At 35.9% G+C, this 22,213-nt stretch overlaps 1 protein-coding gene across 3 annotated transcripts; it reads left to right on the top strand.

The window, feature by feature from the left end:
* The first annotated feature begins 5,402 nt into the window (after positions 1-5,402).
* On the top strand, positions 5,403-21,463 carry LOC131150711 (uncharacterized). Of its 3 annotated transcripts, XM_058101600.1 has the most exons (8): positions 5,458-5,816; positions 6,859-6,926; positions 7,068-7,142; positions 7,305-7,385; positions 7,672-8,042; positions 8,162-8,253; positions 8,367-8,840; positions 20,153-21,463. In XM_058101600.1, exons 5-8 carry the CDS (start codon positions 7,677-7,679, stop codon positions 21,114-21,116), a joined length of 1,896 nt encoding a protein of 631 aa, XP_057957583.1. In that variant the 5' UTR covers positions 5,458-5,816; positions 6,859-6,926; positions 7,068-7,142; positions 7,305-7,385; positions 7,672-7,676; the 3' UTR covers positions 21,117-21,463. The 3 variants fall into 3 exon arrangements, with proteins under 3 accessions (XP_057957582.1, XP_057957583.1, XP_057957584.1); XM_058101599.1 differs by lacking the exon at positions 7,305-7,385 and having other exon boundaries at positions 5,403-5,816; XM_058101601.1 differs by having other exon boundaries at positions 6,859-7,142; positions 7,330-7,385.
* Positions 21,464-22,213: the final 750 nt, after the last annotated feature.

The raw sequence follows: 22,213 nt of genomic DNA, 5'->3' as shown, positions 1-22,213 counted from the left end.
AAATCTTGCCCCAATAATGCAACTCTATGCTTTCCTGCCAACTATCAAATTTTCATTTTGGTTTCGTGGAAGTTATAAAATATTAATAAAAGGAAAAAGAAACAAGAAATTCATAATTTTATATTTAATTATTAAGAAAAATAAGAAAAAGATAAAGAAATATTTTAAATTTATAAACAAAATTTTAATTTTATACGTCACCAATGTATAGTTTTTTAGAAAATTTAATCATATTAAAACAAGTTTTCATTTTTGATTGTATTTAGGGTCCGTTTGAATCAATAATTTTACTTAGGAAAAGAAAAGAAGGGGAAAATAAGGAAGAAACTCATTTTCTCTTATACTTTCCTTTTCTATTAAATATTATAAAAAATGAAAGTTTGTTTTAATATGATTAGAAACTAAGAAAAACTAAACATTAATTATGTGTTAAATCAAAATTTTGTTTATGGATTTGGTATATATATCTTTTTAATTTTTTCTCACTTTCCTCGATAACTAAACATGAAAATGTGAATTTTTTGATATTTTCCTTTTCTTTGCACAGTATTTTTTGAGTTCCAAATGGAATCTTAATAAAAAAGAAAAATAGAAGAAAAAAAATACGTTCCCTCCTTATTTTCTTTCCTTTCTTTTTGCAAGCAAAAATTCTTGATCCGAGCAGGCACTTAGGGTCCATTTGAATAAAAAATTTTACTTGAGAAAAGAATATAAAAGGAAAATAAGGGAAGAACTCATCTTCCAACTGTATTTTCCTTCTATATCAAATTATATTAAAAAATAAAAGTTTATTTTATTATAATTTAAAATTAAAAAAAATTAAATATTAATAATGTATAAAATCAAAATTTTGTGTGATATATTTTTCATTTTCTTTCTTACTTTCTTAAATAAGCAAACATGAAAACAAGAATTTCTTAATATTCTCATTTCTTTTCCTTAATAATTTCTTGAGTTCCAAACATGACCTTAAAATGAAGAAAAATATTATGCTCAAATTCATAAAAAAAAAAATAAAATAAAATAAAAATAATTTCATTCAAACTCTTTTATCGATCCTTTCGTGCAACCTACATCTTGTGTTTATGCACTCGCCACGTTACAACGATTTTCACTTTTGTATTTAATTCAATAAATTAGAAATGTGATTAATAATTAAACAAGTAATCTATTTTTATTCTTAAAATAATTTTAAGTCCCTCTAAAAAAATATTTGAGAAGACATTATAAAATATTGCTCCGATTATTTCTTTTGGACAAAATCTATAGGCATTCCAATTTTTAGAAATTTCAAAATTTCAAAAAATTAAATTTGCCAAAAATTTCATAAACAATAAATGAAATTGATTTTGTCTGTTGACGTGGGTACGATGGGTATGAGCTGTCATCCTCTGGATGGTCAAGAGGAGTGGAGAACACTCCAGCAGCCATTGCACGCAAATACACAATGGCCCAAGCCTGCATTGCAGGGCATCCTCACGTGCTCTCCACGTGCATACCATTTTCAAAATTCTTATTGTCTATCACAAGTGACTAGGTTGGTTGTATAAAAAATTAACTTGATTTGAAAATTGCAATTTCCTTATTTGATTTTCCTTTTTTTTTTTAGAAGGAAATCTTTGGTCAATAAATTTTTTTAGTAATGTATTGATATTAAAGTGAAAAGTATGCGAATTGTGGTTAGCATTGCATAATCTTATTCTCAAGTATTTACGTTACCCAATCAATTAAATATTCATTTAGTCATATGCGTAAAATTTAGATTTAAACTTGAAGTGCTTCTTGAGAATTGGATTTATCCAATAATTATTTTAGGGTTATGAGCTAATAAAATTTGAAACTGAATTTTTTTTTTTTAAAAGAAAAGTTTTAATTCTAAGTTCTTATGTGTTATTTCTTAAACTTTGAATTGGATTGGTTCCTCTTACTTGTGATACTTAAAAAAAAAAAAAAAAATCTATAAAGTCATGAGCTAGCCTTATCATTAAGAACACTTCCACAAATGTTAAAGAAACTAATTTTGTTCATATGACACTATTTTTTATATATAAAAATTTATAGATGTCTTAGACACATTTCAAGTCAAAACTTGAGACATTCTTGTTGAAAGTCTTAGGTATGAATTCTGAAAAGAGTATGGGATGGAAAATGAGTTACCTTTTATTGTATATCTTTTTTTGTCAGTTCACAATCTTTAAAGTGTATGTTGTGTATTTAAATGGGTCTAGTAGTCAGACAATTCATAAATCTTTCAACATATACTAATATATTGAATTTAATTATCCTCATTTTGAAAGAAAAAAAATGTATAAATTAAAGCAATCCGATAATATCAATTTATAAATTACATGTTTGTGTGTCTAACTATTTATAATAGCCTAATATTATGCTTAGTGTCATTTTGCCCTACCTCCATGACATTGGTGAAAGTTTCACTCATCCTCTAATAGTTAATAAATGGTTAATGAAAAAGCACTAAAGTTGTTATAAAAAAAAATATGTACAAGGCCAACATGAGTTTGAAGTACCACTTCAAGGTTAATGTCTTCAAAGTGTGGCAAAAGCTCTACACATTTGTTGTATCAAGTGCTCCATGAAGATTAGAGGCCTACATTTCTCAAAGAATTGTCATAAGATTCCATGGCTACTAGTTGAAAACCTAGGGATAAGGGCTCTTCAATAATTGTGTAGGTGAAGAGAGTATGGGCTCCTAAAGCTGATTGTCTTTCAACTAATTTATTTGACTTCAAAACGTAAATTTTTTCGCTTCTTTGAATATTAGAAGTTGATTATCTGGCTGATACTTGGGACAAAGTTTTATATATAGAGTAGTTTGAGGTCTTTTTCTCTAACTTGGGTAGTCTAAGGCTTTGTGTGCGTTGTACTATGCTCATGGTGTGAGTTGTTTTAGGCTAATAGAGTATATATATTTTAATCTAAGAATCTCATATGCCTTTAGATAGCCTAGAACTATCTAAAATTAATGTGCAATGTACCTTGAAGGGACCAAGTGATGGATTAGGCTAACTTGATGGATCATTAAGATGGGGAAAGGCCAAAAGGTGATATCCTCATCTTTAGGAACTTGACCATTGCAATTGTTTAGATAAGAATGAGAGCAATCAAAGAACATTCATTCTATATTGCACTTGTTGAGTTATATTTATAAGGATTTGTCCACTTGAAACTTGTTATAAGTAGGAGGTTTCATGCATGTAGGACAAGGGGGTGAAACCCCTCGAGGTAGGTAGTATGTTTGAGTTAGGACGTAGTGCCTTATATTATTATATAAGGGATTTTGAGGTTTTTACGTGGAGACTAGGCATACACACACACACACACATGCTTGTAGCCTAGGATTAAAACCTAAAGTCGGTTTTATTTGATGAGATAATTAATGGAAATTGCCCAAAAACTCTAAGGATGAAAGCACATTATCGAATCACGTAAATTATTGTATTTCCTTTAATTTCTCTTTTTGTTTTGCTATTGTATCCCTAATCTTCGAATGCATTTTCATAATACCATTAATGCATTTCTAGTTGGGGGTGGGAATGGTACTGTAATGCCCTATAAATGCAATTAATGATTGGGCTATTAGAGTTAAAACTTTGAAAAAATTCTTTGATGCTTAAGTTAGAATATAGTTAAAAAATTAAATTAAAAAATGATTGGGTAAGAATGAACTTGTCTTCTCCTAAGGTCACCCTAAGGCAAGCTTTCATGGAAGTCATAGATGGTTTTTCCTAATAAGTTACTTAAAGTCAGATAATTAAGTGAATCACTAGTGTTGTTGTTGCCTTTTAAAGGTAGCAATTAGTAGTGGAAGTGTGCTTTCTATTCCTACTAGCGTTTTGCCTCTAATTCCTAGTAGCCTAGCCAAAATATCCCTTATTATGTATCGTTTTGAAACAATTGATAAGGGCTCTACAATTATGTTTAGAGTTATAAGGGGTTTTATCTTGGAGTCAAGGATCCTCTTTTTCCTAATATTCATCATCTCCCCTTAGGTTTAGGTTGTACCTATCTTATTTAATTGCTTATGGGCAAAACATATTTTGAGGACAAGCAATCTATTGAAGAGTTTAGACAACTTACAGGCTTTGTTTTTTTGAGCTACTAGGTGACATGCTCAGTCAACTTGAAGATCACTCTTACATATGCTCTTAAACTATCTCCTCCTATAGTGGTAGAGCTTGGTTAATTTGCTACTTTGGAGGATAAATCATTCTCCTATGGTTGATTTCTTGCTACAAAGTCTTTAGATATGTTGCAATTACCTCTATGCTTTCAAGTTTTGGATGATAATGATAAGATTCCCACAAGCATCACTTGGAAAGACTACACTCAAGATCTTGTTGGTGAGTGCTACCTTGGTTATTATTCCTATTAGTTTTCACCATGACTCTTTGTCTATTTTCTACAGCGACACCAATACATTGTTGTAGATTTTAAAAGACATCGATTGAGGTCATGTTAGGTCAAGACAACTTCAATCAAGGTAAACTCCTGTAACACTAGCACAAAATACCAAGAAAATAAGTGAATACATTCAAAGACGGAGGGCAACTCTAGAAAATCTTCATTGATGTCAAAGTCAATATGTTGAGCTAGGATAGGAAGAAAAGAAGGGAAAGGAACACAAATTAATTGCGAAAAAATTGTTGTCCTCTTAAGATAATGATTTCACCTTTATTTTTTCTAAACAAATAATAATAATTGTGTATTGACTGTTATAAGATGCTGATTAGCTTTTATAAGAAACTCATTGATTTCTCTTAATATGAAAGAGATTGGTATTTGAACAATTGTTTCCAACTTGACTAACCCTATTCTAGTGCCTCCAACCACGCATTTAAAGCCATAATTTTTGATCACTAAAGTCATAAATTTTTAATATTAGTCTTTAGCATAAATATGGATGAGAGATGGGTTAGAGCCTAGAGGAGGAAAAGAAGGAAATTTTAGTAGTCAAAATTTTTTGTCACATTTAGTTGTTAGAGTATTGATCTTTTGTGTTATAAGTCTTGGATTGGAACATTAAGATCAAATATAGATGTGGAATGACAGATAGATTGTCAAGTAACTCAAACCTATAAGTTTGGAATCATAATAATAATAATAATAATAATAATAATAATAAAATTCATGAAAGAGACTTGTCATAGGTTTAATCAAATCCAAGGAACTTGTCAAGGCCACTGACAATTTCCCATTTCCAAAAGCTCAAAAGCTCTAGTCTACTTTTATGAATGATCAAATTTCCACTCTGCATTATTTCAACTTAACTAAGGTGTTGGATTGGGCTTGCGAGGGGCTGTAGGTTATTTGATAATCCAAGTAGGAAACTTCACCAGAGGATGTCTGACAATGATATCCATAATGTTTCTATTATTAGTTATAAAAATTCTGGGCCTCCGCCTTCACATATACCATCAGTCCAACCTTCTGGCTCCCCAGCCCTCCCCTCTCTCTCTCTCTCTCTCTCTCTCACACACACACACACACACACATGCGTCTGTGACTCTGTATCTGTCTTCTTCCTTGGATGCCAAACCGAAGTTTCTTGTGCAGCTTTTCTTCCCCTTCGCCTCCCTCCCCACTTTGGACCCTTTCCTTCCTCTCAACTCTGCAATAGTTGGGTTCTTTGTTTCTCCCCTTTTTCTCGGTTGGGCAGATACCCGTTGAGCTTTTAATCCCAACATGACCACTGCCTAGACCATATGTGTATACCTCGCCTTCAATTTGTCGAAATCTCAGTCACTGTTCTTCTACCGGTTGTTCTTCACTTTTGCATAGCCACTGTGTCTGATTCTGTAAGTAGTTTAATTTGCACTATTTTGCATTCCACGATCCGGTAATTCTGTTTTTTGGGCTTCTGCGTTCTGTAACTTATGTGATGTCTGTTTGATTGCTGAGGAGATTGAGCAGGAAAAGAAGCTTTCGAGTCTTTATACTGCTTATTCAGTTTTGCAGTGAATAAAGTCGTGTCAACTAGGATCCTTTTACACTTTTTTGAGGTTCCTCAGAAATGAAAATCTAATTTAGGATTTTTGATCCCCCGCCCCGGGGAGGGGGCGCCCTTTGCGGCTCATTATCTAGGTAACCAAACGTATCATAAATGGAGGTGGCTGTGAATGCTGATTATTTTTGCATAATCAATATTTTTTGTTTTTTGCGGGAGGAGGGAGGGGGTCCATTGGTAAAAATTGACCGCATAGATTTTATCTGTGTGTTTAAATTCATCTGATCATGGTTAGTTGCCTAATTTTTCTTTGAAATGTTTGCTGTTTAGTCTTTACTATATGATACAGTGAAACTAAACACGTAGAGGAAATAATCTTTTACAGAGCTCTTAAGACAAGTGAGTGCTTGTGAAAAGAAGCTTAGTAACCAGTTTCCTAGATTATGTACCCTTACAGTATGATTAATTCAGTTGTGATCCTTTTGGTTTTGCTAAAGAAAAAGATAATTTTCATTTTAATGTCCAAGAAAAAAAATAAAAATTTTGAATCATAATTTTACTAGTTGGGACCATTTCTTGCTACACTATTTGGGAACTGGAAAACAAAAGCATTAAACTCAAGCTCACATGGTGCAACTATTTGGCTTAGTTGATGTGAGTTCATTCCTTTTTGAAAACCAAAAGAATGTGAAGCATATAAAATTGTGTTTTATTTCTCTCTTCTTTTGGCAAAGAAAAAAAAAACGCATTCAGGATATTTGCCCCTGGTTTTTGGGCCAACTGAAAATATTGTAACAGCTAATATTACTTATCATACTTCCTGGATATTTCTCTTCATCAGAATTTTAAAAATGTTTTACATTTTTTATTTTTCTGTTTTATTCTTGGATCAGGATGGGGGTTGCCCAAATAATCAACTGGAGAGTATTGTTATGAAGGGGAACATCTTGGATAATGCTTGGTAGCTACATAAAATAGTTTTATTTTCTCTGTCCCCATAGCATGATTTTAGTTGGAGTTCAGGAAAAAGAAGAATGCAGTGAACTTCACTCATGTCTTTTCTATTATGAATTTATGATTATTTGTTTTTCTAACTTCAAAGGGAGCCTAGGTGCAACGGTAAAGTTGTTGTCTTGTGGGTCCGAGGCGTGGAAATAGCCTCTTGCAAAAATGCAAGGTAATGCTGTGTACTCTAGACTCATCGTGGTTTGCCCCTTCCCTGGACCCTGCATTTGTGGGAGCTTTGTGCTCTAGGCAGCCCTTTTTTTTAGCTAACTTATGCCATTTGCCAATGTTTATCATATTTTTGCCTTTTTCTAACAGGGTTTTTATTTTATAGACTGCTTGATTGAGCTAATGTGCAGTGTCTAGGTGAATTTGGTTCATGTGTGTTAATTGCCCTTTCCTCAGCTGTCTGTAGGTAAGCATGTCTGAGTGCAGAGTGCTGAGTGCAGTGAAATTGCTAGATATTCTATGTGTTTATAAGCGCAAATCCAACTTGGAAGTATTGTACACGTGTATATTTTTATTTAAAATTTGAAAAAGAAAAAACCACCAACATAAGTCTGCTAAAATTATTTTTTACAATTAATGAATGTCAGTGAAAATTTTCGGCATTTTTTTGGTTCTCTCTTTATAATATTTTAATATTTTATATTGGGTCTATTAGTGGGTCTTCATTTAATGATCAATTTATGTTTTTTCAGGAGAAATGGCTGGAAAAGTTGTTGCTGCTCAACCACCAGCTTCATTTGAGTATGTACTTTTTGAAGGTGATCCTGATCACCTCAGGACTGTTGTAGCAACACCAAACCGGATTACTCCATGGATTGACCCTTCAACTTTGAAGCTTAGACACAGAATTGGGAGGGGCGCTTTTGGTGATGTTTGGTTAGCGACTCATCATCAATCAACTGAAGATTATGATGAGTATCATGAAGTGGCTGTGAAGATGTTACATCCAATCCAGGAGGATCACATGAAGACCATATTGGAAAAGTTTGATGATTTGTTTTTCAAGTGTCAAGGATTAGATGGTGTCTATTTGTTGCATGGTATTTCAGTTATAGGTGGAAAGGTGACGCGTGCTTATATGAATGCCCAAATCTTGTGTTTATATTCAGAAGTACTAAATAGACAATTTTATCACCTGTCTGGCTTGTATTCTACTAAAACACAGCCCATATGTCCTTGCAGATATGCATTATCATGAAATTCTATGAAGGATCTGTTGGTGACAGATTGTGTCGTCTTAAAGGGGGGAAGCTTTCATTGACTGATGTTTTGAGGTGACATGGGTCTAAAGGACAATAAAAATATGCTTGGTTATTTCCCCGTCGTAGTACATTTTATAGTTAAGCATTAGACTGGCAGTCCTCAGTGTGTGCTCTAATTTTTACAGGTATGGGATCAACTTGGCTGAGGGAATTTTGGAGCTACACTCAAAAGGGATTCTAGTTCTTAATCTCAAGCCTTTTAACTTCCTTCTTACTGAAAATGACAAGGCAATTATTGGAGATGTTGGGATTCCTTACCTACTGCTTGGTATTCCATTGCCAAGTTCAGACATAGCTCGAAGACTTGGAGCACCTAACTACATGGCTCCAGAACAATGGCAACCAGAAGTACGGGGTCCAATATCCTTTGAGACTGATTCATGGGGGTTTGGATGCAGCATTTTGGAGATGTTGACTGGTGTTCAGCCATGGTCTGGGAGATCAGTTGAAGAAATTTATCATTCAGTTGTTACAAAGCAAGAAAAACCACATTTCCCAGGCGGCCTTCCTCCTGCAGTTGAGAATGTTATTCTTGGTTGCTTTATGTATGACTTCAGAAGTCGTCCTTTAATCTCAGACATTTTGCAGGCATTTAAAAGGTAGGTCTCTATTACATTTTTGCTTAGTTCTGAAGCTTTCATGTATGTTCTTATCCATACAGTGGCCACAAGTTCCAATTGGGAAGGGGTTAGGGCTGCTTACCATGTACCTTACTTGGGCCCTCTTTAAGGGGAAAGCGTTGCGCACCAAATAGACCTTATTCTGAAGTTTCTGGATATACTGAACTTTCTTCATATAGACATTTATTTTGATAGATTAAGGAGTTGACCTTCATTCATCTTGGCCGTCTCCCATTGGGACATGGCCTGGGTAGTTCCTTGGATTTTTGTTATTAATAAAGAAGATAATAGAACAAGTAGATGATTAATTCGACTGGTCAAGGACTTTTCTGTGGATATGAATTTATTGTGCCAAATCTGTTTCACCTGGAGAGATCTGTTTGTTGACTATAAATGTTTTGAACTGTTACTAGATAAGCATGAGTATTGTGCTAAGCCTCTCCCGTTTGAGCTAATCTGGTTTTTTGGCACATGACATGAATGTCTTATATATCGTTAGGTTTGCAAGATATTGGGAGGAAATATTGTTTTTTACACTATTGAGGCGGAAAAGGATTCATATAGCCGACCCCACCTAGTGGGACTTAAGGCTTGGTTTTGTTGTTGTTGATTCACTTTCATCCTCAAATAGGAATTTTCCAATTACAGGAAAAGAAATTAGTAGCTGAGTAGGAAGGCTAGTATGTTTTACTTTTATGATGCTTTTCTCAGCGTCAACTTGGTCATCATAATGTGGCACTAGTAAAATAAGAAATTTAAAAATTTTGAAATAAGTACCAGTGTAACGTTTGTTGACTGAGGATTAACTTCTCCTGAGTGTTATGTGCCGGTTAGGAAGACCAGGGTACTTCCTTAAGACCAATGAGCAAAAATGGGATTCAACACTAGTTTGGTATGCTCGTGGAATCATGCCATAGTTCATGACACAGTTCTTAAATACGACAACTATGATTTTCTTTTTAAAGAGTTAATCTGGTGTAGTACAAGAAGCAAGACCTTGGGAAGATCCTTGTTGGAGAATAATTGAGAAGAATTGGTCAAGTGATTGTTGGGTTTAGTTAGTAGTTAATTGTGTGTTTAGTTTAGTTAGTATAGGATTATATGTAATTGGGGGATTGTTTGCAATATTTTTGTATTTTAGAGGTATGTTTGTAATTTCATATAGTGTTAAGGGGTATATGTTTAATTTCATGTGTTAGAGGCTTTCTTATAAATAGTGTGTGAAATTAATGTTGCAGGTACTTGTTGATAAATTTGAATTCAGAAGTGAATGGTTGATTCCCGTTGCATCTCTTCTTTCTTCTCTTCCCTCTTCCTTCTCCCCTTTTCTCCCATCTTTCATGGCTGCAAATCCTTGATGCTGCCCCTGCATCATTTGGTGTCAGAGGCCAAAATCAATCTCCATTCTTTCATTTCCTCCCCTATCTTCCCCTTTCACTCTTCTTCTCCCCCTCTTCTTTCCTTCCTCCTTCTCCTCTTCATTCTGTCACTTCTCTCGGCCCCTCTGCTGCTGCTCTTTCTTTCTTCTTCTTCCTCTTCTCTCCTCCCTTCTCTTTGTTTCTCTCCCCCAATTCTGTCTTGCTCCCTTTGCTACTCTAAATCCCAATCCCAGTTTTCATCCCCTTCAACCATCCTCTCTGCTTTGAAATTTTAGAAAAAAGAAAAGCAATTCTGAACTTTTTTCAGAATTTTCCAGTCATGTCCTCATCTTTTGAACACCTCATTCCTGGAATATTTTTTGCAACACCTCCGACGCCATCATAATCAAAACCCCCTGAAACCATTTCCTCTAAAATTTAGTTGCCATCCGACCACCAGAGGGCCCCCATGTGCCAGATGAATCATTTCCAGCTGACCCCCCCTCCAAAATCCCAACCTCCTTTGTTTTTTCTCATCACACCACCACCATCATTGCAATCGTCACCCCCTAACCTATCTTCACCTGAAGTTTCATCGTTGGAGACTCGCTGCCGGCGACTCACGCACCTCATGCGCCAGTGATGTGGATGAGAATAGTTTTCAGAACTTCCTGCAACTGTCAAACTCGAAAGAAATTGTTCCAGCCATGAGAATTTGGTGTTTTCTCCTAAGATTTTGATTTGCTGCATGATATTTTAATTCCATACATGATATTTTGTGAACAAGTGTGATATTTTGATATAGAAAGCTACAAATTGAAGGATCACTTGAACCATCAGCACTATGGAGCCTGGCTTTATTACTGTCAGTAATTAAAATTTGCACTGCCATGTTTGTGAGTTTTCTTTGTGATTTTTTTTAAAAATTTCAACATGGACTCTGGGCCACTTGTAAATTGAAGTGAAGATAGTTCTTGAACATTGGGAATCCGATTTGTGATTTGCAATAATAGATTAGGGATTGTTAGCAACTCGTTTAAGGGTTTTTGGTGATATGATATATAATTGCAACATGGTGACAAATTATTGGAAAAAGGAACACCATTTGTCATACTTAGGGAACAATTTTAAGCTTTTTCACACCTTTCTCAAGTGTGGAGGAAATGCTTGCAAAATCATCATTGATGGAAGATGTCCTATGATTATGGTTTTCATAAATGGGCTCACTCGTATGCAATTTTATCTAGAACCTCATCCAGAGCCTTATGAGATATTTTGGGTTGATGACTCTACATGTTTGTGAAAGATGTCTGGTTCCTATCCAAGTTGGTGAGTATTTTGCTAATGTTTGGTGTGATATCATTCATATGAATAGTGGACATGTACTCCTTGGTTTTCCTTGGTTGGATGATTTTGGTGTGACTCAAGCACATGAAAATACATAGGTCTTCCATTATAATGGGAAGAAAATCATTTTGAAGCTTGCTCTACCAACCAACCAGGACAAAGAATTTGAGATTATTGATCATGTCAAAGTTTTTCAACTTGAAGACACTACGAAAAAGGAAATGAATGTGTTTGAAGACATCTAAAGTCTTTTAGACATTCCTGTCCTTGAGTTTGTCATTTCTGATGTGTTTATTGATGCTAACACAAGTCTATGGTGCTGCCAATGGAACGCGGTTTCTTGTATCACTCAAACGCCAGCTTTCGAGGAGTCCAAGTTTGCTTCTTAGTTCTGATCCTCCAAAATTTCAAAAATCGAGGCCGAATTTTTTCTAAATGGGGGAGATTCGATGTAGGACAAGAACCAAGACCTTCGAAACATCCTTGTTGGAGAATAATTAAGAAGAATTGGGTCAAGGGATTGTTGGGTTTAGTTAGTAGTTAATTGAGTGTTTAGTGAAATTTATTTAGGATTATGTGTATTTGAGGGCTTGTTTGTAATGTTTGTGTATTTTAGAGATGTGTTTGTTATTTCATTTAGTTTTAGGGATATGTGTAATTTCATGTGTCAGAGACTTTCTTATAGATAGTGTGTGAAAGCCATGTTAGGTAGTAGTTGATGAATTTGAATTGAGAAGTTAATGGGCGACTCCCCCTTGTATCTCCTCTCTCCTCTCTTCCCTCTTCCTTCTTCCCCTTTCTTCCTATCTTTCATGGCTACAGATCCTTGATGCCATCCTGCATCATCTGGCCAACATATTATATTGCTCTGTGTTGAAATACCTATTTATAGTCATCTGCTGCACAAGTTTCTTTATGCATTTGCAGAATAGGTAAAAACAATGAGGAAAAAGTTGTTGAAGAATGTCTTTAATGAAGAAACTAAATTTCTGTGTTTCATTGTTTGTTAGGGAATATTAAATGAGATGATTTCTCATTCATTGTGTTTTAAAAATTTAGAAGAATATGTTTCTATAAAATTTGTTGAGGTTTGTAGTAGGAACCCCCCCCCCTCCCTCTCAAATGCAAAAAAATAAAAATAAAAAATACAGGGAAAAAGGAATCTTAATTCAGCTATGACCATCCCTATTGTCTCCTCAGGTTGCTGATTGGAAACAACATACTCTCTTGATGAGGAACATCAAGAAGTCACGTATTAGCAAGGTTAAGCTACTTGGAGCCAATTGCTCAATTTTAAGATTTTATTATTATTATTATTATTATTATTATTATTATTATTATTTTGTAATTTTCAAGATATTTTCTAGTGGTTTAGTTTTTGGTCATTTAGAAGATTTTATGTATCTAGATATTAGGAAAGTAGTATTTAAGTTCTACTAGGTTTCCTTATTTTTAATTATGTGATTCCCGAAGCACATTAAGCCTATAAATGTGATTGTAGGAGATATTATTTAGATTGGAATATTATGAATTGTGATTGAGTTATTATCTTTTTTTATCCCTTGTGAGGAGTCAGAACCTAGACAGTTGGTGTCATAGCTTATTGCTGCACCATCGCCGTTGTTCGAGCACCACCAAACTACTATCTACAAACAGCACCATCTTGACTGTGTGCACAGCTGCCAGCACACATCTCCTTCAGCCCATTGCCTGACCTTGCCAAAGTTGTCACCCTCGTTGCTGAAGGCCAGAAGCAACTGTCCCTATATGTCATCATTGGCAAGTTGAAGACGCACTTCCACTGCCACAATCCTCACTACTGAGTGTTCGTTCAGTGTAGAAGCCTCCCAAGTTCTGATTCTGTCTCACATTGTCATCCCCCATAAACCACCAAAAATCCCTCCATCCAGCCATCCAGTTGTCCACCATAACCAGATCAGAAGAGCTCATTGCAGTCTTCATCATTCAACTAGCAATGACCTCAGCATCATTGTTGCCATGGAATCTGACCGCCTCGTTGTCAATGATACAATCAGTGGAGCTCATTGCAGTCTCTTCCGTCATTCAACCAGCAACAAACTCATTGTCATCTTCATCATATAACCTCCCGCCTCATTATTTTATCATTGAGCTTATATGTTGACCCTTCACCATCTTCATCTGCATGAGTGACATGAGTATCTGTGAGTGGGAGAGGGCTAGCACACTCATGAGTAACAGTTGAGAAAAGAAAGGGTTGGGTTTCCTTCTTATTAAATTGATACAACAACAAAACCAAGCCTTAGTCCCACTAAGTGGGATCGGTTATATGAATCATTTTGCGCCAATTTATGCGATCATGGACCATTTTTTTTTATAGATTCAAGGATATTAAATCCTTACTCACTATCTCCTCATAAGTTATTTTAGATCTACCCCTACCTCTTCTACTACCCCCTACAGTAACTAAGTCACTCTTCCTCACAGGTGCACTATGTGGCCTACGTTGTAAGTGTCCATACCATCTGGGTCATCCCTCCCTTATCTTATCTTTTATAGGAACTACACCTAACTTACCACGAATATGTTCATTTCTTAATTTATTTTTCAATATTATACCACTTATCCATCTTATTCAATTGATATTGTTCCCTAAATTGGTCCAGACCAGCAAGGTTAACTGAGCTAGACCAGTTGGAATCGGTGATAGAACCAAAGCGTATCACTCTGAACTGATATGACAGAACTGAATTGGCAGGGTAATAAAGGCCATAAGGACCTAAGAGGATTGGATAGATCATATCCGTGTCCTTGTAGAGCGGACTTATCAAGCTGCACAACAGCACAAGTAGGAAATTGTAAACTTGATGCAGGACCTATTGGCACAAGGGAAGGATGCAGGAAATTAAGAGAAAAGAGTAGGAATTCAAAGATAGAATAAGAAATGAAGATAAAACTCAGTTATATCTAAATGCTCAATATTCCAATCTATCCTTCAAGGTTGTACATCAAGCCTTTAGCCTAAGTAAAAATCTCTAAGAACCTTAGTTCTAGGTTGTCTCCTACCCCCACAAGACATAGGATGGCGGGGTAACCCATTCTACCAGGACATGCCTTACCTAGCATGTGTTGTCACCACACTTCCAGTTGGGATCTAGCCCTAATACCATACTGTAATGCCTACACCCACCACCATGATATTGTCTGCTTTGAAGGCGAATCCATCATGGTTTTAAAATACATTGTGATAGGTGGAGGTCCCGAGCCCACATATATAGCCAAGGCTCTTCTCCTTCCTGACTGATGTGGGACTCCTCCTCGCCCCAAGAGCGTTGGTTTTGGGCTGAGAAGAAGGGCCTTGGCTATATATGTGGGTTTGAGACGTCCAATTGATACAATGTGTTTCAAAGTCATGATGGGTTCACCTCAGAGTGGACAATTTTGTGGCAGTGGGTCCAAGTGTTACAATATGGTACCCAAGTTGGATCCTGACCAAAAGTGTCATAAAAACCCTAGATAATCATAAAGACACAATAATATGTCTACGCCTATGGTAGAGACAAAGATATCACCGAGTGTGATCTCGTCAATTCCCCTGTGGTGATAAAAGGCTGCCGCTGAAAAGGAAAGACAGATATACTGCTCCAATAGATCCAGATCTAGGTGACACAACTCATCCTTGGAACCATATGGAGTTGAAAGTTGGGCAATTGGTCCATTTCACAAGGTATTGTCTATACCTTTATGTAAATGTAGCATGTTCATCTTCTAAAATGCTCTCAACATGATCTACTAGAGAGGGTGGAACAGATGGAAGCACTGGAACTGGAACTGATACAGGATACTATATCTGCATGCACGACAAGAGGCTTAAAAATGCCTTGGTAAGGGGTTAAGTCTTAACACTGAAAATAGGACTAATGCTCATATTGGGTGGTAGTTCAAGTGCAAGCATTTAGGGCCCAAACTAGAAGCACCAGCATGAGCCTTGTTAAAAGAATGCTTGTGGTAATGTTTGTATCATCACATAGTCACCCTTATTTAATCCTGTGGTGATAATCAGCAGCTAGCTTTTATTGTGCAATTTTCATAGCAATCTTTTGTCTACCTAAAATTTGAAACAGTAATATGTTGAGCTAAAGACTCAGCTGACACTAATGGGTAGGGATCAAGTGGCAAGGGGATAAGGTCAATCAGGGTGTGAGGGGAATATCCATGGACAATTTCAACAAGAACTATTTCCAATAGACCAATTCACTAATTATTATATACAAATTATGCAAAAGGTAACGACAATTCCCTGGTTTCTGGCTTATCCCCTGCTGCACACCTAATTAGGTCACACAATCTACAATTAACCGACTTGGTTTAGCCTTCAGTCCAAGGATGAAAGCAATTGAAAATTTTAGCTAGGTGCCAAACAATTTCTTTAAGGTCTTCTAAAAATAGCTAACAAATTTAGCATCCCTATTAGAGACTATTGGTTTGGCCAACCCATGGAGCCGAACAAATTTATGAATGAAGAATTTGGCTATCTATTGCGCATCAGTGGTTTTACTACAAAAAATGAAATGGGCTATTTTTGAATACTGATCAACCTCCACAAGAATGGAATCATGACTCCCTAATAGTTTTAGGCAAACTTAAAATTAGTCCATGCTAAGATCCTCCCAAGGTGTATTAGGAAGTGGAAGAGGAGTTTATCGCCCAATGTTCTGCTTCTTAACCTTTGCTAATTGGCAAGTGTTACATTGGGACATGATCCTAGACACCTCTTTCTTTAAGGAGGGTCAATTGAAATTTAAACCTATCTTCAACTGGAGTGATCTTATCCATACCAAAATGGAGTGTAGTCTTTAGTCTCTCTAAACAAACAACCATTACTAACCACAAAATCAATAGAATCATGATGGTATCATTTTGCACCTCTTTGAAAATGATACCGAATTCAGGAAAAAAAACTTGTCCTTTATACAATCAGTGCCCACTAATGAGCACTGATAGTGTAAAAGTGCTAGGGCTTGACTAAAAGCATCAGAGGCTTATTCTTAGCATCTGCATAATGCCTAAGAACAAAAGAGTAGTCTTGGAGAAATTCGACTCATTTAGCATGTCTAGCACTCAAATTCTTTTGTTAGTGTAATTACATAAGTGTTCGGTGATAAAAATATTTGACAAAATTTTTGTGATAGCTGATTAGGAGTGTATTCGAGTTGAGTCGCTCTTAGCCCAATTTTCTATTCATCCTCCAAGTTGTATCCTAATATAGTGATAGCTGCTATTAGAGGTGTATTCGAGTTGAGTCGAGTCGAGTCGATACAGTTTAACACTCGAACTTGACTTGAACTCGATTGATTTCGTAATTGTTAAACTCAAACTCGACTTGGCTACAAGTTCATAAAACTCGAGCTCGACTCAAGTAAGTTTGACTCAATTATAAATTAATATTAAATACATATATAAATATATAATATTAAATATTTTTGTAAAAAATATATTATATGGCATATAATATAAAATAATTAAATTAAAAAGCTTGAGTAGACTCAAAACTTGACTCGAGTACTATTATTGAGCTCAAACTTATTAAAATACTTGAGGAGCTTGAACTGGACTTGACTCGATTCTATTCGAGTTTGAGCTACTCAATTATTTCAATGGACTCGAATTCAAGTAGAATCGAGTTGAGTCAAGTTAGGGGACAAGTTGAGTCCGAATAATTCGCGAGTAAGCTTGACTTACTTACACCCCTAGGTGCTAGATCCAATTTCAATCAAAGCCTAGATCTCGCTAACTAATCTAACTTATTTGTCCAAGCAAGGAATCCAAAACCTATCACTATGATTTTGTTGATGGCCCAACCGTCAAGGCATATTCTCCAAGTGCCATCCTTTTTCGGTCTCAAAAAAGGTGGGACGGCCCAAGGACTAAATAGTAGGCTTAATATGACCCTTAACAATCTTTCTGCCTATTCATTTTTTAGCATGCTTTCTGGGGCTCAACCTATAATGTGGGAGATTTGACTTTGGATCAATTCACTTGGCATTTCATCAGGGATGACGACCTGAAATTTACTATAGATTAAGCATGTCTTTGTGCTTGCACAGTTACACTACATATGGTTGTGCATATGCAGATAAATAATATGAAAGTTTTACACTTCAGTTAGAAATCTAGGGTAGCCTATGTTTAGGTTGAGTTTGGCTGGATGCCTGTAAACCTATTCTAGTCGTCAGCTTTGATTCAAGGAAGTCCTTGTATAGAATGGTGGAGGTAGTTGTTCAATTGTCTTAACAAGACTAACTGGTAGGGGTAATTGTTGTTCGGCTTGGGTCATTTTCACTATGAGATCAAAATTAAACTGACAATTGTCGGTGTGCAGAATTTATAAATTGAAACTGAACCAGCCAAATCTGAACCATCACGCTGATCATTCATGGTTTGGGTTGGTTTGAGGGTTTAACTTCTAATTTAATTTCATGTGCACACTAGTTAATATAAAACAAAGCACTTTAAAACACGTAGTCTATGACAAAGCACATACAAAACATAATTTGCAGTTTTTCATCAAAGGTCAGCAGAGGTCATCATAATATAGACATCAACTCTAAAAATTAATTAAAAACCAAAATCTATCTCCAAACATGAAAGTAATATACTATAAAAATTAGTGCAGTATATCCAGTACATATAATACTATATATATATATGCACCGGATTGGTGACTTGGCATTTTTACATGTTCCAAACTGCAATCCAAACTGAACTCAATTTGTCAACTTTAAACTGTAGCTGAATTGACAAATTTTAAAGCTGAACCAAACTGACCAGTTACAATTGATTTAATCATTTTTTTGGTTTGACCAAAACCAATGCTTACCCCTATGATGTATAGTTGACAGTCAACAGAGGACTAGGAAGAGAGATTGTAAACCCATGACAAATTTTTTAGGGTTAGTGTGAGGGGGAGGGATCCAAATCTCTAGTTTACAAGAAATATTTTTTTTTCTTTCATTTGTATATGCTGCATGATATTCCTTCCCTTCAAAGATCATATTTAAAAACATGACCCAAGAAAATTTTGACCTTTCCATAAAATCCATAATTATGAAAATTGTGCAATTTTTAAATTTTAAAGATGATCTAGAAATTTCATTAAATGATGATCCACTTCCAACATGAAAAAAAAAAAAAAACCATTCTCTTGGAATATCCTCTATCCTTTTCTCTCTCTCTCTTTTATGATCGTTTTCCCCTTCTTACCTTATTCAAAAATCTCTAAAATGGTTCCCACTTTTTTGACTGCTTTGACGGTTTGAATCAACAACACCAACTAGGCATTGGCGGTTTGGTGTTAGCTATAGGGATCTTTTTTTTTTTTTTTTTCCATTCTGCTAAATTAAATTTTATTAAATCCTTTTTATTGTCTGAACTCATGTTCCTCTTGATCTTCTTCTCCCTGGAACTCTTGGTTCACATGAATCAAATCAGTACTCCTTTTTGTCAGTGCATCTAGTTGTCTTTGTTGCACATGTCCAAACTTTGTTTAATTTTTTTTCCCCCCTTTCATCTCACCTTTAATTTGTGCCACCCATAACCTGTCCCAATGAATTTCATATTTTATGATTCTATGCTACCACTCAACAATCTTAAGATACCCATTTAGGTTGCAGCCCATTGTGATCTACCATATCATTAAGTCTCTCAGTTGTTATGACAGATATATTTACAGTGACTCTATTAAGGAAGATGGACCTGTAACTCATCAATAACAGAGATGAACTCATTTCCAAGGCATGTGCAAATGTGCTCTCAGAAAGTTTTTTAGTTTGAAATATTGATACATACATATATACATACATATACATATACGTACACACATACATACATACATACATATATATATATATATATATATATATAGCTTGCTCATTTGATGCTTATAAAATCATATCATATGGAGAGCCTTATTTTTAGTAGTATTTTTCTTTGACCCTTGACTGGTTAGTTGTAACTTCATATGCAGTTTATTGGACATGAATTTAGTGGGAGTTAAGTTCATTTATGCTTCTTGTTATTCATAGAAGATAAGTGCATCTGATTTTTATGGCAATGCATACAGTTTGGACAAGTTTATGTTATAAAGTTATTTTTGAATTAATGCTTTGCTGAAGATTCCAATTCATTCTTGTTCCATTGTCAAATATCATTATAATTCCTCTTCAGAAACTAACAGAGCATTATTGCTAACATCTGACTTGTCAGTCTGTTTTCTAACCTAAGATAAACTCCCGAGGTCCTTGGTTTTTAAATGTTTTTATTTGTTCTTCCAAAAGCTAAGCTAAATAGATGGTGCACCATGGGTGCCAATCTCTTGTGGAAAAGGTGGACAAGGATTGGTTCCTCAGCAACCATTTTGGTTATTAGATGCTGGATCAGCCATATTTTTGGAATTCGCTGATTTTAAGGTCGACAAACCAGTCTCAAATGTACTACACATTTCAGTCTCAAAACTTTCAGATACTATATAAATGTTTTAATTGCAGAAATAATAGTTCATTTTTTCACCTCTTCTTCTGTGTCATATTGATTAAAAGAAACTTGCAGCGCACAGAATGTCATTTGCAGTGATGGAGGCTGGACAGGTCTTGGGGGCAGAACAATTGTAGACAAATCAAGTAGCAGCAGTTACAATGAGTGGTTCCTGATGAAGGATCATCTCCAAGTGGGTGATACGGTGCGTTCAAGAAAGTTGCTAAACTCATTTAAACCTGAAAGCATGGATGTCCCAGAAGGAACAGTTGTGGGTTTGGAACGTGATACTGACCGAGATGGTTTTGTTCTTGTGAGGGTCCTTGGCATCCATGACCCATTGCGAGTTCATATATTGACACTAGAACGGGTGACATTTGGCTTGGCTGCTGGGGATTGGGTACGTGTGAAGGAGGAAGACAAGAAGCACTCACCAGTGGGCATTCTGCATTCTGTCCATCGCGATGGAAGCGTGGCTGTTGGATTTATAGGGGCAGAAACTCTTTGGCATGGAAATTCATCTGAACTCCAGATGGCAGAATCTTATTGTGTGGGCCAGTTTGTGAGGCTTAAGGCCAATGTTCTAAGCCCCCGATTTGAATGGCCTCGTAAAAGAGGAGGAGCTTGGGCAACAGGGAGGATTCAGCAGGTCCTACCAAATGGTTGCCTTGTCATCAAGTTTCCTGGGATATTGTCTTTTGGGGAGGAATGCAGCAATTTCTTGGCTGATCCAGCGGAAGTGGAAGTGGTTTCCTTTGGTACTTGTCATGGGTTGGTGAATAAATATCAACACGTTGAGGATTTTCACTGGGCTGTGAGGCCACTTCTGATTGCATTGGGTTTATTTACAGCCATGAAACTTGGCTTCTTTGTTGGAAAGAAAATGGGTAGATCAAAGGCAAAGAGGAGCCAAAGCACTGCAATACAAGGTGATGCTCAACATTTGGATGGTCAGTCTGCGGGCAACCCTGCATGGTTTCGCCCATCTGTGCCAAATATCCTTTTCAAAGAAGGTATTGGCTCAGCTACTGCTCGGTAGCTCATTATGCTAACTGAAGCCCCCTGACACTAGAAAATTTGCTATAATCAATGTGTCCCCAAACAGCAAATCATTGATCTAGTTTTAGGGGCTTGTACTGACTATTTCTACTATAAAAATTGGACGAACTAAATCTTGGGCAAGGTCAGTGTCTATATTCTAGTACAAGAATATGATGATTTATGTAAGTAAAAAGATGTGTATATGCTCGTTGGGTGATTCCGCTGTAAATAAGTTTATAATTCGTTACACTCATAACATGCTTTCTGTATTTTTATGGTCAAGGAAACCAAGGCCAACGCGAATGGTAATTATTGTGGTAATTGATGGATAGTGGTTTGGTTTTCTTTTTGGTTCTTTCAGTGAGAATCATATGCATCTTACTATAGTTCCTGAGTATTTTAGGAGCAGTATCCATGCTTACTGGGGTTTTCAGATTATACAAAATATCCTCATCCATCTACAAGAATTTGGGGTCTCTGAAATTAGTGAATCCTTTTTTAAATGAGGTGAAATGATTATGCATTGGCTTAGGATTGTTTTGGCTGGATCTGGGCAGGATTAGCTATTCCCGAGCTAATTACTGTTTTTTTTTTTTTTCTTTTTTTTTTTAATCAGAAAATTATAATTATAGACCAAAAAGGATATGTACAAGGACTCTGGGCAAACCTAGGAAGGGAGCCCAAAGCTCACACAACCAAAGAACAAGAAATACAACTCAACCTGACTCAAATACAAAGACAGGGATTTATCATATATATTATTATAAAAGTGTGTCTGAACCTTCGAATCTCCTCTTGTTTGGAAAGAGCCACAAACAGTAAACTGTGATGACCAAACAAACTCTCTTGGCCACTGCATGAACCCCAGTGCCTTTGCCTTCCTTGTGGAGCCATTTAAGACTAGCATTAATAGTAGTCATAGCCCTAGTCACACCCAGCCAACTCCTAATGGAATTCGAGACTATAGAGGAAAATCTGCATTTCAAAAACAGATGGTCCAATGTTTCTATTTCAGAATCATAGAACACACAGGTTTTGTCAATCCCCTCCCCCCAAATTTTGTCACTAGGCAAAAGCTTCCCTCTTGCTGCCAAC

The sequence above is a fragment of the Malania oleifera genome, chromosome 3, assembly GCF_029873635.1.
Source record: "Malania oleifera isolate guangnan ecotype guangnan chromosome 3, ASM2987363v1, whole genome shotgun sequence".
NCBI classification, from domain to species: Eukaryota; Viridiplantae; Streptophyta; class Magnoliopsida; order Santalales; family Ximeniaceae; genus Malania; species Malania oleifera.
Note: the sequence above shows the minus strand (reverse complement) of the source record. Positions and strands in the feature narration are given on the sequence as shown.